At 45.7% G+C, this 17,261-nt stretch overlaps 1 protein-coding gene across 1 annotated transcript; it reads right to left on the reverse strand.

The window, feature by feature from the left end:
• Window positions 1–1,238: 1,238 nt before the first annotated feature.
• Window positions 1,239–16,577, reverse strand: LMAN1 (lectin, mannose binding 1; the record flags this gene model as incomplete). The annotated part of the gene is made up of 13 exons (XM_084278594.1): window positions 1,239–2,020; window positions 3,567–3,688; window positions 4,421–4,574; window positions 9,118–9,188; window positions 9,307–9,500; window positions 10,296–10,428; window positions 11,022–11,080; window positions 11,471–11,594; window positions 12,622–12,721; window positions 13,371–13,432; window positions 15,305–15,412; window positions 15,502–15,656; window positions 16,370–16,577. 13 exons carry the CDS (start codon window positions 16,575–16,577, stop codon window positions 1,984–1,986), a joined length of 1,527 nt encoding a protein of 508 aa, XP_084134720.1. The 3' UTR covers window positions 1,239–1,983.
• Window positions 16,578–17,261: the final 684 nt, after the last annotated feature.

Below are 17,261 nucleotides of genomic sequence, written 5' to 3' on the forward strand. Positions count from 1 at the left end.
AAAAACAGGCTTCCTGCGATGGCTGCATTAGAACTGTTCCTCCTGACGCCAGGCACACGTGCCAAGCCGACTGCCAGCCTCTCCATGTGGAGGGCCTCGCTGCGAGAGAGGCAGTCCTGCTCAGCTGCTGCACTGACACAGGCTTGCACTGGAAAAGAACACCACCACACATCTTCCAAACAATTTAAGATGATATATTATTAGCTAGAAGAGTCAAGTTTGTAACAGTGTAGACTCAAGGCACCTGTAAATATCTGCTGGTGTTGAAAGAACCGAGTGGATGAAGTCCTGTGTGTTATTCTGGTTTATCTGCACGTGGTTTTCCCCCCGTTGATTTACCCTATTTATCCAGTGGGGACAGCCTGAAGCAGTACTTCTCCAATTAGCACAGCAAAATCTTCTCAAACAGAGCGCTGTACCACTTAGAGTACACTACATGTTGTAGCTATGCAGACAGGTACGCAGGCAGTACTGTTTTATCGGTACGGCAGAGACATGACTTTTGGGACACTGCATTTTGTGATTTAAAATATATTGCATAGATTTATCATTTCTCCAAACTGACAGGCACAATACTGAAGTGTTCTTCATTACAGCAGATTTGGCAGCATGTGTTGACTCCAAGGGAGCAGACTGTAGGAATGCAGCAGTAGCATGCTGGATTCCAGAGAGTTTTTGCAGAGTCAGACAAACATTAAGATTTAAAAGTGAAATAACCTGATGCATTTCTGTAATTTATAGAATCCCCCCCCACCCCAACAACCCAATCCCCCTATTCTAACTCTACACACAAAGAGCTCGAGGACAAAGGTACCACAGATATGTAAACACGGTGAAATGAATTATTTTCACATTCCTAGTTGGGGCTATCTGCTTTGTTTCCTTCCTGAAGCAAATGTTCACCTGATAAACAGTATCAGAAACAGGTGTTTTCGTATTAAAGCAGGAACTGACACACAACACTGGTTCTGCAATAGCTGCTGGATTAACAAGAAAACTCCACACCTGCAGTTTAGAGTACCTGCCATATCAAGATTTAAATCGAAGCATCTCTATTTAATACATGAAAGACACAAGACAGCTTTATAAAAGGACGTATTCAAACACTAAACATACCCTTCATAAAATCAGACCTGAAGAGGTATAAAGCCATGATATCTTTTCTCAAAATGCTCCATAAATCTCCAAACAAAATTAGCCAGACTTCAAACTACAAAAAAGAAACCAGTCCCACAGTATACTTGAAGAAACTACTTTATCATGTTTTCTCTCACTGCCTAAACCAAAACCCAAAATAAAAGGAAAAGCCTTTATTTACTAGTTCTGTATATTTTGTTTTCTATGCTGGGTATCAAGAATCAGACTGTCTTTGCATCCACACATTAGCAGGTGTTGAAATCAATTCTAATTCTTCACAAAATATAAACTACATCATTCTTACACTGTTAAATCCAAGTGGCAAAGTAGCAAAGCACCCATAACAAATTTTTACATACCCCCAAAGAAAGAGAGAAGAACAGTTTGTTTGGGGTATGCTTTTTATCTTTAGGTGGTGTTTTTGTTGTTTGTTTTTTTAGAATCAGTATGTCAGGACACTTATTGGTGAGCTTTCTGCACAAACCACCCATCTGCAGGTCTCCTTCTGAACAAACACCAAAGCTGAGTGTTTCAATTCTCTCCCCTGGAATCTTGACAACAGAAGAGGAATATGGCATTTGCCTTACAGTATTGAAGAACAAGTTAGTTGAAAACAGACGTAGACAGGGTCCACAGTCCTCCCCCATCCAGCATTTACTCTGCTGCTCCCCGCTCTGTTTTTAACTTTAGCATTGAACATTTTCAGTAAGAACTCATTTTGTTTAACAAAATTCAATAATTTACAATATCGAATATTTCAAACACTAAAATTTCCCTCATTTACAGAAGTGTATCATTTTCTGTGCATACATACTGCTATTATGTACACACAAAAGGAACAGGTCATCAAAAGAACTTTTTGGCTGCTGCTTCTTGTTGACTCCTGAAAGAAAAAAACAGAAGAGAGGATGTTTGGTACTTAGACTATAAAACTAGCTAACTGGTTTAAGTATTTCATTTATCTGGGGATTAAGAGATTCCATTCCTTGTCAGCAGAGACTTAAAGAAATCAAATGTGCCACATCCCAAAATCAGAATGGTTTTTTTCAGCTTACAAAGACTGCTAGCATCACAATAGTTCCAATTTTACATCAGACACAGCAGGCAAGAAAAACATTCTGGACAGAAGCCAGAAACTGCCAAAGTACATATGAACCAATTTTGAAAATACTTCAGCTAAAATTTTCTAAAGCATCCCAGAATCTGATGTGCCTGAAGATCAACGCAGAAAGGGCAGCACATGCAACTAAGCAGCCAATGAGCCTACTGGAAACGTTATTTCCTTTTCCTTTGGCACAGAACTTCCTGAGATTTTTCTTAGTGGATACAGAAACCATGGACCAGCCACACACAGACACTGGAACTACAAGGGCATCAGAAGAACTGGAGAGCACCAGCTCCTCACTTGGGTTGGAAGCTGCCTTCCCAGCCGATGGCATGACACTGCCTACCCAAGAAACACACTCTCTCCACTCTTAGAGAAGTGGACACAACCAGAAGCTAGTGCTGTCAGCAGCACTGGCCTTGCAGCAGTATGAGTTACTTATCCTTCCACAGAGGCTGCCAGCAGCGTTTTCTCTTTGAAGGGCAGTGCATCTCTCCTGGTCCCTACTTCCTATCCCAAATCGTATGTGTGACAAGCAGGAGGAAGGCTACACCAATCTTGCCCTCCACAGGCTTTCCTTCCCCCCAGTACAAGTTTAATTTGAACATTATGACACTGCAAAGAGGAGGAAGAGCACAGAGAAAACATCCCAGCTGGCTGGGGGGGTGGGAGGGGAAGTAGTCCACACACTAACGTGTGTAGGAGGGGAACAAAGGGATAGAGTTCATGGAGGAATGAGTATGACAGGTGACTTGCAGGCATACACAGGAGAAAATACTACTAATAAAATCATGCCAGACTTTGTTAATGTATTAATAAGCTACAGTAGGTCCTGCAGAGCACCACGAGGAGCATGGCCAAGAGCACATTCCCCAAGAGAAGAGAGAGAGGGGGAGCTGCGCTTGTTCATCCTGGACAAAAGGTGGTTTCAAGGGGTCTAACAGCAGCATCCTAATACCAAGATGTTGCTGAGGAGACAGGGGCAGCTTCTTCACAGAGAAGCACATTATCAGAAAGAGATGCAGCAGTCGAAGTCAAGTGAGGCAGGCTCCCATGTGAGATACTGTTGGGCAGGGGGAGAATAAACCAAACTTCACTATGATAATAAACTGCCATTCTTGGAGACTTTTAAGACCCAATCAGTCTCAACACTAAGCCAGCTGGTCTAAATTGAGTGCTGACCCTCCTTTGGGCTGAAAGCTGAACCGGAGACCTCCCAGTCTGAATTTAAAGATTTAACATAAGCATATCACAACAACTGCAGTTCCAAGTCAGAAGCTCGAAAGTCGTTTGCTCTGTTGTCTTTAAGCGAAAGCATACTTACCTATACATGATATAACCAATGAATAACACTGTTTGCACTGCTACAAATATGAAGAAGTGCACTGTAGACAAGCACGATGGAAAGGGTGGCAAGTCCGGGCACTTGGATTTCTCACTAGCTGGCTAGAAAGCAAGAAAACAGTGTGTGAGAAGAGCAAGCAAGACATGCCATGAGAAGACTGCTGTGGGCAAAGAACCAAAACAAGGTCTTTGCAACATGATCTAAAAATCGAAACACGAGCAGCAAACATTGACAGAATGGCAGTACCATGGAAAACAATAATCTCACTCCCTGTCTCTGTCACCTTTACGTTTCTCAAGTAAACCAACTGGTGTTCATTTGCAGGTCGCAGGGGAAAGAATAAATCCTTGGTAAATTAACCCAGAAATCACAAACTTGCTGTGGCATCATATGCTAATTCAGCTGAATCACTACCTAGGCTAGACTAAGGTGCTCATGAATGTGAACAGAGTCATCTTTCACACCTAGAGACCTTAAGTGGAGCCTGCCCGAGTTTGCCCTGTTTAAAGCTCTCTCTTCTGTGCAGAAGCAACAGAGAATCTCCTCTGTATAGAGCTGTTAAGTAGGGGACAAACACAAAAAAAGCACCCAGAAAACCTAATTGCTTGACCTTGTTTCCACAGGAAATTAGACTAAAAATCATGCTCTTTGTGCAATACTTCTCATCAAGACACGGATCATGCAGTTAGGTCAAGGCAGTGCAGTTTTAGTGAAGCAGCTTAATGAAGGATTAATTGCTCCGTAAATTGCATGCTGGCTCATCCTAGCTTTTCCCTAACAGCCAAATAAAGACGTGTTACAGTCATGCTTTACACTACCAGCACATGAATTACCATATTTCGTTGTACTAAATGCTCAATGTCCCTCTTTACTACATGAAGGTGTTCTTTGATGTCATTGAAGTGCTGAGTTGTTTCATAGGCCGCTGCAGCAGAGCCAGGATGTTGAGCTCCAGTGATCAACTTTAGAGTATCAGCCATGGAATTCCTGAAACAAGAGAAACAACGAAACATCTTTCAGCACAGAACAGCTCTTCTGCAAAGAGGAGTCATTCTGGATGCCTTTTAGTCCATTAAAATTAGTCTGAAATACAGTTGCCTCAAAAAGGCAGAAAACATTTTTCCCAGCTTCCAAGAACACCGTATCAGGAATAACTATGATTATTTTTTTTAAACTATTTAATTCCACAGAGTTTCGATCTGTACAGTGCATCGTCTCCCGAAGTCATGCTGAAAGCAAGGACCAGGAAATATTCTCTTACTAGACATCTGCTTTGCCTGACTGATGAAGTCTAAAGCAAGTGTTTTATCTGAGGCTCCTGCCAAGGCTTTAGGATAAGCAGACTTTAATGCAATCTTTAAAGAAAACCAAAAGCTGTTTGGAAAATAAATAAATAAAAGCAGCCATGTAAGAAATAAAAATAAAGAAGAGGCTTTAGGGATAAGAAAAGATTTAGATACATCCTTGCTTCATGATTATCATTTATATGAGAAACTCATTTCCCATATGCAATGCCACAGTACTTAATATTGCCTGCACCTGAATTCATTTGTTCTACAACAAATTAAATTAAATCCATAAAAAGTTGAGGTTCCATAACTAATTTTGTTTGAGGTAAACTACTCAATGAGAGAAAAATACTTAATCTCTAATCAATATGTTTATATAATTTTCCCCTGCTGTGATGTCTCTTTTCAGTTGCAAAGAGGATTATTCTGCAGCCAAAATATTTATCATGTGAATGGTAATCTCCTCATTGTTAACAGAATAAACAATCAAAATGTACATACTTGGATTTCTTTTTAATTTACTTAAAACTTGACATTTTGTTCAGACAGGAGCTTACTTCGATGCCTTCAAAGTGCAGTCCTAACTCTTTGTACAGTGGTCAGCGACTTATCACAGCATCACGGGGTGGTTTGGGCTGGAAGGGACCTATTCATCCAATAAACTGACTGGCAACAACAGCATGTAATCACATTTCCGAGTGTTAGGCAAAGTTGTGTTACTGATTTTTAAGTGACACACACTGGTTGTGAAAACAGCAAGTGAAGCATCGAAACATAAACATTTACAAATAACCTTCACAAAGATGCTGCCCATCTTTTAGTTTTGCATCAGCTGCTCTGCATGCCATTGAAATAAAGTAAAATAACCCCACCCACAGAATGAACTTAAAAAAAAACCCCAAACAACACACAAACATACACCCTTAAAAAAACCCAAACATGAGAATAGACTAGAAAGGTTCTTATCTATCCAGAGGCACTCTGACAACTCTGCAGAAGCAAAAACTGCAAGCACAGATGTGCTGTACTAGTGCTACCACAGCTTTTATGCCATTGCAAGAGCCATGCAGCATGCTTAAGCTATTCAAAGCAGTTACTAAGTCAAAGCCACACACTAAACTAATCTACACAACTCTATCAAGTTGTAGATACAACACTTCAACGGAGAGGCTTTCAGTAATTATGGCCCCTACTAAATACTGGATTAACAATATACTTTTCTTTAAACAGAAACCAGCTAGTTTTTCCTAAAAGTATCACTTCAACACACAAATCAACCTATCATCCCAGGCTACCAGTACTCTGCATTCTTCCCACGTCACAAAAACACTGTTCACTTTTAGTGAGAAGATGGAATAATTCACCCTTTGCTGTCAGTCCTGTCAAAGCCCCATCCCACAGCCAGCACGTCAGAGAATCCATCGCTTCCCACAGCGTCATTCCCAGTTACTTCAGATAATGTAACGCACAGGGAGTTCCACAAAACTCTCAACATTTACCCCAGGAAGCTCATTTTTAATACTGCAGAGTTATCAAAAGGAGTTACCAAAGAGCCACTTGCTTCGGTAAGCCCCCACAAACAAAACTAGCCAAGCCAGCCCTCACTTTCTCTCATTCTACATTTCTGGTCTGGAACTTCTACACCTCCTCCTCTGTCCCACCTTTCATTAGCACACACATTACCCAGAAACTGGTTTATATTTTCCTGGTACTCTGAATTAGTGTTATCATAGACTCTTTTAGAAGGACATGTTTCCCTGGAAGATTTCTTCTGAAATAACGCACGCCAACACGGGCAACCACCATCAGGAACACTGCCTAATCAATGCCAACAGCAACTCTGTCCATCCACATCCACCACAGTGTTTACCTTGCCCTGCGACTTTCAGAGCTGGAGCACAAGCACAACGACACGGGTTTTTCCTCTCCCGCCTAACACCACCATCGCTACAGAATTAACAGGCACCTGCACACCCACCTTCCCCCAGACTGTTCCCCTGGGTGTTAAACACAAGAGAACTTCCCTAAATAGACATGTTCTGTATCAAATTTAATTTACATCTACTTTTGCATGAACAATAGCGTGCCCATAGTTTATACTGCACAAACATGCAAGATTCTTCTGTAATCAGATGATTAAGAAATCCACAAATCTTGACAAGAAAATTACTTAAGACAGTAAGTCCTTCTCCTCCGGGATGACCAGCGGGCTGTTCATTTCAATCTATAAATAAAACGTCTCTTTAATCTAAGAAAAATATTAAGATTACGTTACGCAAACCCATACCTAGTAAGCAGTCACTGAAAGGGCAGACTGCCAATGTTAACAAGAAAATTTAATTTGCTTGCAAGGTAGAAGATTTGTCAAGAATATTAACATAAAAGCTTTCATGGAAGAACAAGTGCAAAAATGGAAGCACTCTAATCTTCATTCTACAAAAAGCTGACCTACTTAGATAAATCACAAGAGCTGCCCTAGAACTAATAGAGGAACCCCCCCTCCCAGCTGTAGGGATTGGTTTTCTCCTTTTATTTTTTAAAACCCAAGATAAGGAATTTAACTATTACAGATGAAGGGTTAAACCCACATAAAGCTGTTCCTGCTGAAGACAGCGACTGCAGAGCATCTCAGAAGCAGCACGCAGACAGCCCTACCAAACACTGGGGTTTTCCCAAATACCTCTCGGCATCAGAGCACCCTCACGATCAATTTTTGCTTCCTTGGTAACATAGTTTGAAGAGGTACAGCACACTTCTCAATCAATTTCAAAAACTGCAGCTCAAAAAGCAAAATTACTCAGCACTTGAACTCGCAAGCATCCTCACAGACACCCAGGCTTCCTGGGAAATTTGCTGGCAGAAAGTCCTCTGACAAGAGAGCAAACCAAGCACCCCATCTTTGCCTGACCTAAAAGAAATGGGGACAAGACCACTAAAATGGCCTACACCACACATCAGCACATGAAAAAACCCAACACATTCCCACCTTCACTGTGCAACATGACAGGAATTTAGTATCAGAATGTCCCCCCTTGTCTCCTCCTAGGTGCTGTGTGACAGCATGCCTTAGCACCCAACAAGCCAAGGGATTTTCAGTCACAGTCGTTTCCAGGATCTCCAAGGACAGAGACTGCAGAACCTCCCCAGGCACCCAACCCAACCAGTGATCAATAACTCTCACACATCTTCTTCTTAGGCCTGCACGGAACTTCCTGTGTTTCAGCTTGTGCCCATTACCTTTCATTCCGTCACAGGGAACCAGGGAGAGGAGTCTGGCTCTGGAGGTGGTGAGGGCAGGAGAGGCAAAGTCAGGTATTCATACCCACCAACGAGGCACCTCCAAGGCCTTTCTCCAGCCTACACAATACCAGCTCCCTCAGCCTTTCCTCCTACAACAAATGCTCCAACCCTTTAATTGCTTTCACTGACTCCCTCCAGCATTGTCCAGGCCTCTCTCATACTGGGATGCCAGTACTGGACACAGAATTGGTGTCACCAGTGCTGGCCAGAGAGGGAAAGCCATGTCCCTCAACCCACTAACAACACACTGCACAGCACAGCGCAGCACAGGACACCACTGGCGACCTCCCCTGCAAGGGCACACTGCTGTCCCACACCCAACTTACTCAAACATCTTGAAGAAATAAGCGAATTACTTAAAAAAACCTCCAAAACACAAAAGATAATAAGCAATAAATTTCAACAACTCTTATTATCTGCAGGCGTTTTCATTTGTACAGAACTGTGTCTTGGAATTCCTTACATGCCTTTACAGGTTACTTACCCTAAACAAAGCCTAAAATATATCTTATATAGTATTACACAGTAACAAACTCATATAATCATTGTACCAGGAGCAGACTGGGTATATCAACAAGATACTCCTATACACTTATTTTTAGGTTCACTAGCTGCAATTGGAACGCGTTTGTCCTCAGGTTGTTACCAATACTTCAAAATCAGAGCAACAAACATGAGGCACCAGGTTGTCACACAGCAGAAACCAGGGACTGGATTTACCTGTTGAAAGTGGAATCTCATGGTAAAAAGGCAAATCAGGGGGCACAGCCACTCTAGGGACATGAACTTTCTTTGTTATTACAGAAATTAAATGCATGCAGGGAGTCATCGCTAAGGAACACAGAAAGTCAAGTCCTTTCTCCTACTTTAATAACAGGATTTAAAAGGTGGAAAATAATATAAAATTCAAGCCATAGGCTTAATATGTAGAAAGCATTTACCTTATTTCATTTACTTGTCTAATGACCTCTTCTTGAGTTTTCACAACTGTCTCAATCTCTTGCTGGGAAACCTTGGGGTGAGGAGGAGAAAAAAAGTGATCAATTTTTACCTTGGAAAAACCAAATTGATCAGGGTGCTAAAATCAGGATAAGCCATCAATCACAGTGTATTTTTATTTCTTGATTTACCTGTCCTTGTTGACCTGGAAAACCAGCTCCTCTTTTAGCAATCTCATCTGTGACTGCAGAGACATATCTCCTCTGCTCATCCAGAATCATGTCCAATTGCCTATTAAGCTGTTTGATTTCAAGATGAATTCGATTCTGCCCCTCGAATATCTGCCTCAGTTCACGGTCACTCACAGTTTCAAAAAGCTCATCGGCTGGTAAGAGAAAAGCACAAGCAGTTCTTACATACACACGTTCCTCATAAGGTGCCTTGCACCATTCCTCTTGCACCCTCGAGGTTTCCACGTGTTGCCCCCGCCCCAGATTGACGTGTGTGATGCTGATTTATCACCACTGACATGGCAAAGAACAACTCATCGGAGCCAACCACACATTCCAACCCTGAGTTCATATTCCAACACTTGTGCAGCATGCCCCATACACTGGAAGCAGGATGCTGGTACCAGGCATAAGCCAGCATTACATTGCCAACTGTCCTTCAGAAGAGAACTGCAGGTATTCATTAACAGCCAGGTTTTAGGAAACCTGAGGTTTAAAAAGTCTCTTGCGATAGAAAACTGACTGCACACGTGGGTGAGTTCCTCCACAGTTCCAAAAAGCATCAGAAACCCCAAAAGACCCTGTGGCAAAAAGACCTTTTTTTCTTATCAATGGAAGACAATTAGTTTCAAAACCACAGACCTACATCAAACAAGACCAAGTGCAAGGTGCTGCACAGGAGCTGGGGCAATCCCAAGCACAACTACAGGCTGGGTGCGGCATAGATGGAGAGCAGCCCTCTGGAGGAATCTGGGGCATTGGTAGACAAGAAACTCAACACGTGCTTCTAGCCCAGAAAGCCACCCATGTCCTGGGCTGTATCCAGCTAATGCACTCCACAAAAGAAAGGAATAAGCTGGCTTCCATTATATTTCAAATGGATATGATTCTTTTTTGCCCAGCTCTTAAAAAAATCCAAGCCAGCCCACCACCAACAGATAACAACTTGCCTGGCTGTCCTTGCACATCAGCATGTTCCTTTTGGAATTCTTCTTTCTTTTTATCCAGTTCTTGCTGAAAGTGTTCAAACTCTTCTTGGTATTTCTCTTTATCTTTCTGAGGAATTTCTGCATCTGGTGTTTGCTTTAAAAACATCAAGGGGGGTGGGGGAAGGAAAAGATTTTTTCATGTTCTCCACCACTCCCATATAACTTATTCTCCAGCAAGGCCGCTCCCATTTCAGACTTGAAGACAATCAGTGGAGCACATTAATGTATTAGGCTGGAGTAAGAAATCAGACAATCCCTATGGAAACTCAAAGCTTTTTCCTGATGATTTCTTTTTAATCACAGAAAGTAAGTTTCACAAGGAGAGATGCTGTTCAGCAGTGCAGAAATGTGCTAGAGGTGTGGGAAGTTGAAAGCAAGAACAGATTTGTCCACTTCCCAAACAAAATGCACTTTTGCTTATTTTCTCTGCACATTTTGATCTAACATCAGGATTTTTGTTGATTCAGTGTTGCTTCAGGAGTTCTGGTCTTGAAAGCATTACTTAAGATATTACCGAAACATTACAGTATCAGTCTAACTGTTCTAAAACGTCAGGCAGCTCAGCTACATGCCCAAATCCTGACACAGGTACGCCATGCCTGGTTTCAGAGGAAACACTGTTACCCAGTGCTACGTATAAAACATATCCTAGGACATATTTTACTCATTATGTATAGAGATGCTTACTACTCCCTTCCCGGGCTCAGTCAGCTGGAAGGTCAGAAAAGACAGGACATCGTGATCATCTGCATCCAACAAACAAAACACAAGAGAAAACCACTGTCAATTGCTGCTGTTAGACCTCAGAAGTCCCAGCACTTCCCAAGTCAATCTTGCACTTGCAGAGGATCTTCGGGAAACAGCATGCTGCCCGAGTCCTCACAAGAGTTTAGGCAATGCAGAATGAGACTGCACAATGTCTTTGTCAGGACAAACTGAAAGTCCTCCCGCTCTAGCGAGGAAAAGGCCTAAGCATAGCAGCAATTTGGGAATGGGAGAGGATTAATTGCAATCATCATGGTCAAAAACTGGCATAATGGATCAGTGCCAGCACCAAAAAAACCCAGCCCCAAAACAACAAACCACAAACTCTCCTGCAAGCCCCCACATCTGTCACGACTTCTAACATCTGCTACCTGCAAGTCCCCCCGTTGCTGCAGATATTCCAAAATATCCTTGTGATGGCAACACCATGTCTTTCACCTCCGCACAAAATTCATAGTCTTCTTTATCGGGAGTGAAGCCATTGTTAATTAACACCTGGAAGGATAAACACTTACAGTTTTTACCACGAAAACCTGTTTGTGTTACCTGCTTGGTCAGTTTGCAGTAGTGGTCACAAACACAACTTACTGGGTAACTCAGCACTGAAACTAGGAAACAAAAATGATTTATTCACTCCTTACAAAGTGCACTTTTGAGCAGTGAGCAGCCTCAGGGTGTCAGACCTAATTTGTCATTCAGGAGTAACAGGTCACTTTTACCATTACAACACAGTACAAGGTCCTTCTGTTTCAGGTGACTCTTGTTGACTTTTAGAGAAACTTTTACTACCAAGTGACAGCTGTGCATTTGATTGCTGACACTCACAGCACCTTTCCAGAAGAAATCAGAAGCTGAGAAACATACACTTAATAGCTGTTGCAACCCAGCACCATTAGTGTTTTTCTCTCCTTACCTTGAAGGAATTCATAATTAAGAATTCTTGAAAAAAACCCTTATATCAGGGGTTTCCTGTTTGTCTTTAATCTTCAAAGCCCTATTAGTTCTTGGAGGTGGGAAGCCTCAAATAACAAATTTAAATCTACTGTCAGAGAGACACCTTGGGGTTTTTTTAGTCACATTTCAAGAATCTCCTACAATCAGCTAGAAAACCCTTTGCAGATCTCAGAGTGGCTGGAGAAACACCATTCAAGTCAAGGAGCTGCTCAGCCATGTGGAAGCTGAGCAGATGCTGGTTTTGTGGTGCTTCCACATGTAAGTCAACAGCAACAGAAGAGTGAGCACATGAGAGGAGTACGTTACTGTGGCCAACTCCTAAGTGCAGTCAGAAAAAGCAGCAATACCCAAGCCTGCTCAGGAAGCTACAGATGCACTGGTGTAGCTAAAAGAACTTGTCTACAATGTGAACATATGGCACCTCCCTCCAGCTTCTGCTACCGAGCTCCACCTTCCCAAGAATACTGGAATTAACACACGTGGCCTTTTGGGTTTCCAAACAGCTGCAACAATCTCACACTTAGAAATGGGGGAAACATGAGCAATTATGTGATTTCAGGGCACTTACAGTCAGTGTTTTTTGGTAGTATGTTATCTTCACTTGAACAGGGTAGGGCTTGTTACGGAAGTCTCTCTGACACGATGCCAACGCTTGTGTGGAACCATCACTGTGCAAGAAGACAACTTGCATAAACCTGCATCTTACAGTTTATCAGCCAAGCCAAGAAACCATCAGTGTATCACTAAGCAACATCACCATACTGCTCCCACACACAAGCTGTTCAAAAGCCTCTCTGAAGTGTGGGACCACCAGCACCAGAGGCTTTACACAGGACAAAACACAGTCTGCAGTGAGGGGGTCATCTGCTTCTGAGATACATCCCCACACCTGTGAACTCCAGAGAGGAGCGGAATCACGTGGAAAGCACCAACTAAGCCAGACACCTCTCTCCTCAGACAATCCAAAAAGATGTCCACTGTGCTCCTGACAATTAGTGATTATTGTGCTCAGGCAATTCACCAGTTCATTTTAGTAACAGCCAATTAGCTTTCAGTTAGTCACTTTCGTCAGTTATTAACTGTGTGTGGAAGATGTCCATAAGTGGTGAACAGGTAAAAAGTCTGTGCCTCCATCCACCCAAGCTCACCCATCCCAAAGCACATGTGCCAACAGGGGGTTAGTATAAAAACTCAAATGCAAAGGAAACAATGTTTCACAGGAAAGAAACCTTGATAAAGTTTCCCCAAAAAGAGTTTCATGCAACATTTCATTATTCAAACACAAACATTCATCATTAGCACTGAAAACAAACTTACTTCTGATGGTCATACAGAAGCTGTCCGTTGTTGCCTACGACAATCACTCCAGGATTGTTTTTCTATAAAAAGAAATAGCAAACAAATGGAACAGTTATATCTGACAGCAAGGAACATCACTGAGAGCTTTTCTGCAATAGTCACCACATCACAAGTACACCACAGATGTGTTTATTCTCTCTGCACTTCAGGAGAAGTGACTGGGTAGCACTGTGTCATGCTGCACGCTTCACAAGGGACTGCTAGCTGTTTGCATGGTTAGGGGATAAAAAAACCTACTCAGATTAAGTTCCTGGAGACGCTGTCAACTGCCCAATACAGAAGCCACAGACAGGAGAAATTTGTATGTAGTGAAGTTACAGATCTTCAAACCAACAGTTGACTTAATACACTCAACTTGGGAGAACATCCAAACAGACACGAGGTTGACATCCTACTGACCTTGTCACACTCATTAGAACTTCGTTACCTGTTAAGAGACTAAAAGTCTGTTGAACACACCCCCTGTTACTGAAAGCGCTAGAGGATGGGAACAAGTTAAAATGATAGTGGCAGAAGAAACATGCAGTGCTTCTCCAGCTGCCTCCAGTTTACGAAGTAATGCCCAATTTTTACAAAAGCACAAGATTTCAGAGTTAGCTCGCTTCCCCCTTCAACATTTCAGTGCCTCCTCCTGAAGTGTACTGATTTAGGCTGGGATAGTTGCATTTCTTTGTGGTAGACTGTATGGGGCTATGTTTTGGATTTATGATGTTGATATCACAGTGATCTTTGAGTTACTACTCACACAGCCCCAAAGCTGCTTCTGGTTCTCACAGCCCCCCACCAGCGAGTCGGATGGTGGTGCACAAGAAGTTAGGATGGAACACAACTGGGTTGATGACCCTGTTTGATCACAGGATATCCTGGATTGTATGGCATTGGGCTCAGGAATAAGAGTTGGGGAAGGAGGAGGAAGAGGGTGACATTCAGAGCGATGGCATTTGTCTTCCCCTGCTGTCGTGGGGATGGCTGAACACCTGCCTGCCATGGGCAGTGGGGAAGGAATTCCTTGTTTGGGAAAACACAAAGGGTGTTCACACCACACCACACTAACTAAACTTATGATCAGTCTCAGTGCTGTCAAAGTTCTGGCAAACAGTGCTGACCACGTGTGATTTATGGTAGGTGGCATCTTCAACCAGCTGAACTACACAAGCCTCAGCAGTCAGAGAAGAAAATAAACTCTAATTCCACGTCTTGTCTTTGAAGACCAGAAACATAAACATCACCTTCAGCCTTTCAGCATGATAGCTGTACAGTAAAAGCTGTAGTAAAAAACTGTACACATACAAAAATAGATCTAAACCATCTAAAAGCAATCCAAAGTAGTGCAGTAAAATTTAAAAAAAAAGCAAAGCAGGTCTCTATGTACTGTTAAACCGGAAAACTGCACATTCAAAACAGCAACTGTCACCTCCATCTGCTACAGAATTTCTGCTGAACTACTCAAGGCAGACTTGTTCTAAGGAAAAGAGCAGCTCTGAGGACAGATGAAGTCTGTGTTTCCATGGTGCCATATTTTGGTACAACATGCCTCTTCCAAAGCACACATCTTCAGATGTATCAACATTCCAAACTCTGTGCGGACATTCTGAATTTCAGCTTGAGCATCGGTTCACGTGTTAGTCGGTGTTTTCCCTCCAAACCCAACACATGAACCAGTGTTCAGTGGAGATTCATTATGTGCTACCCTTCAACTTTTATGCTTAAAAAACCCCAACAAAACAAGAGTAAAAATTCTGCAAGAAGAACTTGACTATTTCCAGTTATCCTTTGAAGTGGAAGGGGGGAGTAGGAAAACAGCATCCTGCCTTTTTCCACAAAGCCACAGGCACCAAACAGTCAGGACATTAGTTTATCATCTTTGCTAGAGGAGTTTGCTCCCAACTAACCTTTCCATCATTGTCAAAGGAATCAAAGAAAATCCCCACACCGTTCCACTTATCAGCTGCCCCGAACACAGGACCTTCCAAGCCTTGCTCCTCTGTGAACCAGATCGCCTAGTACAGAAAACAAGTACGAGTCGTAAGTGGAGACTGGCTTTCTGAAGCACGCCTGCTGCTCTTCAGCCAGGTCAAACTCTCAGTACCAGTCCATCGGCTCCGATGCGGCCTCTCCCTGTGACACGGAAGGTCACTTTGACTTCCCAGTACTCAAATATTGACTTGTTTTTCGTCCACACCGACCCTCTCTGGCTTTTCAAAGATGTTGTCACGCGAATTTGATCTGCACTGGGTATGGCATCTGGAAAGGAAAGGAAGCCACGCTGACTGCAGAGTTACCCCGTCTCTTCGCCTAGAGAAGAGTTTTCAGAGCAACTTCGTAGTGACGCGCTCGGACACTCGGGGCTGGGGGGGAAACGCACCCAACCCGTGCGCCTTCCCCAGCCAGGCTGCTCGTCGCCTCCCGCCGCGGCACCAGCAGCGCGCCGCTCCCGCCCGCGGCGTGCGGGGCAAACTCGCGTGCGGACACTAAAAGCGGCGCCCGGCTGCTGCCGCGCCCCGCACGAAGCTCGGGCGCGAGCCCGGGAGCGGGGTAACAGCCCAAGGCGACGGGCGCGCGTCTCAGCCACGCCGCGCTCTGCGCCGCCCGCGCAGGCACAGCGCGGGGAACGGCCCCGCGCCGCTGGAACCCGCCGCCCGGGCGCTAACGGGCGCCGAGCGAGGGGCGGCGCGGCCCGCGGCGGGGCGGCCGCCCCGGGCAACACCCGGCCGAGTCGCGTGCGACGCGAGCGGCCGCGCGAGCCAGGGCCCCCGCGGCGCGAGGCCGCCCCGAGTGACACATCATCACCTCGCCGCGCGGCCGGCGGAAGGCGCCGGGGGCAGAGGGCCCCTCGCCTCTGCGGCGGCCGCGCCCGCCGCTCCCACGAACGGGTCTCGCCGGCCCCTCCCGCCCGAGTAACGCGGCGCACGGGCCGCCCCCCAACCCCCACCCGGGACCGGCCGCACGGCACTTACTGCCCGTGTGCACCCAGAACGGCACCGTCCCGTCAGCCTGCACCAGGTGAGGCCCCTTGAAGCTGTATTTATACTCGAAGCGGCGGTGCGGCTGCGGCGGCGCCGCCGCCGTCTGCCCGAGGGCGAGCGGCAGGCGGCTGAGGGCCAGCAGGGCACCGGCCAGGAGAGCCGCGGCCGCTGGGCCGCCCCGCCGCGCGCGCGCCGCCATCTTGAGCCGTGCCGCGGGACCCCGTGCGCAGCCAACAGGGCGCCACGCGATTGGCCGAGCCGGGACCGAGCAAAGGGCAGGGCGGCGGGCCGGGCCTCGCCCCAAGCCCACCGCCTGCTCCGCCGGCGTGGGGCGGGCCCAGAGCGGCCGGGCGGGGCTGCCGTGGCGCTCCCGAGGGGCGGGGGGAAGTTGCCGGGCCCTGCCCGGCCCGCCTGCTGGGGCGTGTCTCGGCTCTGCGGCCGGGCGGGTACGGGGGAGGCGCCCGCGGCGGGACGGAGAGCCCGAGGCCCGGTGTCAGGGCAGGTGCCGGACCGCCGGCCGTTCCGTGCTGTTGCCCGGCCCCTCCGGGCGGGCCGACCGCGGCGCTGCGCAGGGTCGCGGCGTGGGAGCGCTCCGCGGGCAGCAGGGGCCGAGCCGGCCTCAGGCCGCCGTGCGTTCTCTGGCGCGACCCTGCGGGGCGGCCGGGGGGTAGATCGGCTGCTCTCCCGCCCCCGTACTGAGCACGGGCCGCTCACACCGGCTCTGTCTGGTCGTTTACAGAACTGTCGGAAGCGCTGCAGGAAAAAAGAGACGATTGTGGACACTGCTTCAGAGAGGGTCAGAGCTGTGGGGGTGCGAAGTACCGGTGTCTGCTGGTCAGTGGGCAGCAGCATGGAGCCAGGCAGGTGTCAGTCCTGGGACCAG

The sequence above is a fragment of the Gallinula chloropus genome (genome assembly GCF_964237585.1).
Source record: "Gallinula chloropus genome assembly, chromosome: Z".
NCBI lineage: Eukaryota > Metazoa > Chordata > Aves > Gruiformes > Rallidae > Gallinula > Gallinula chloropus.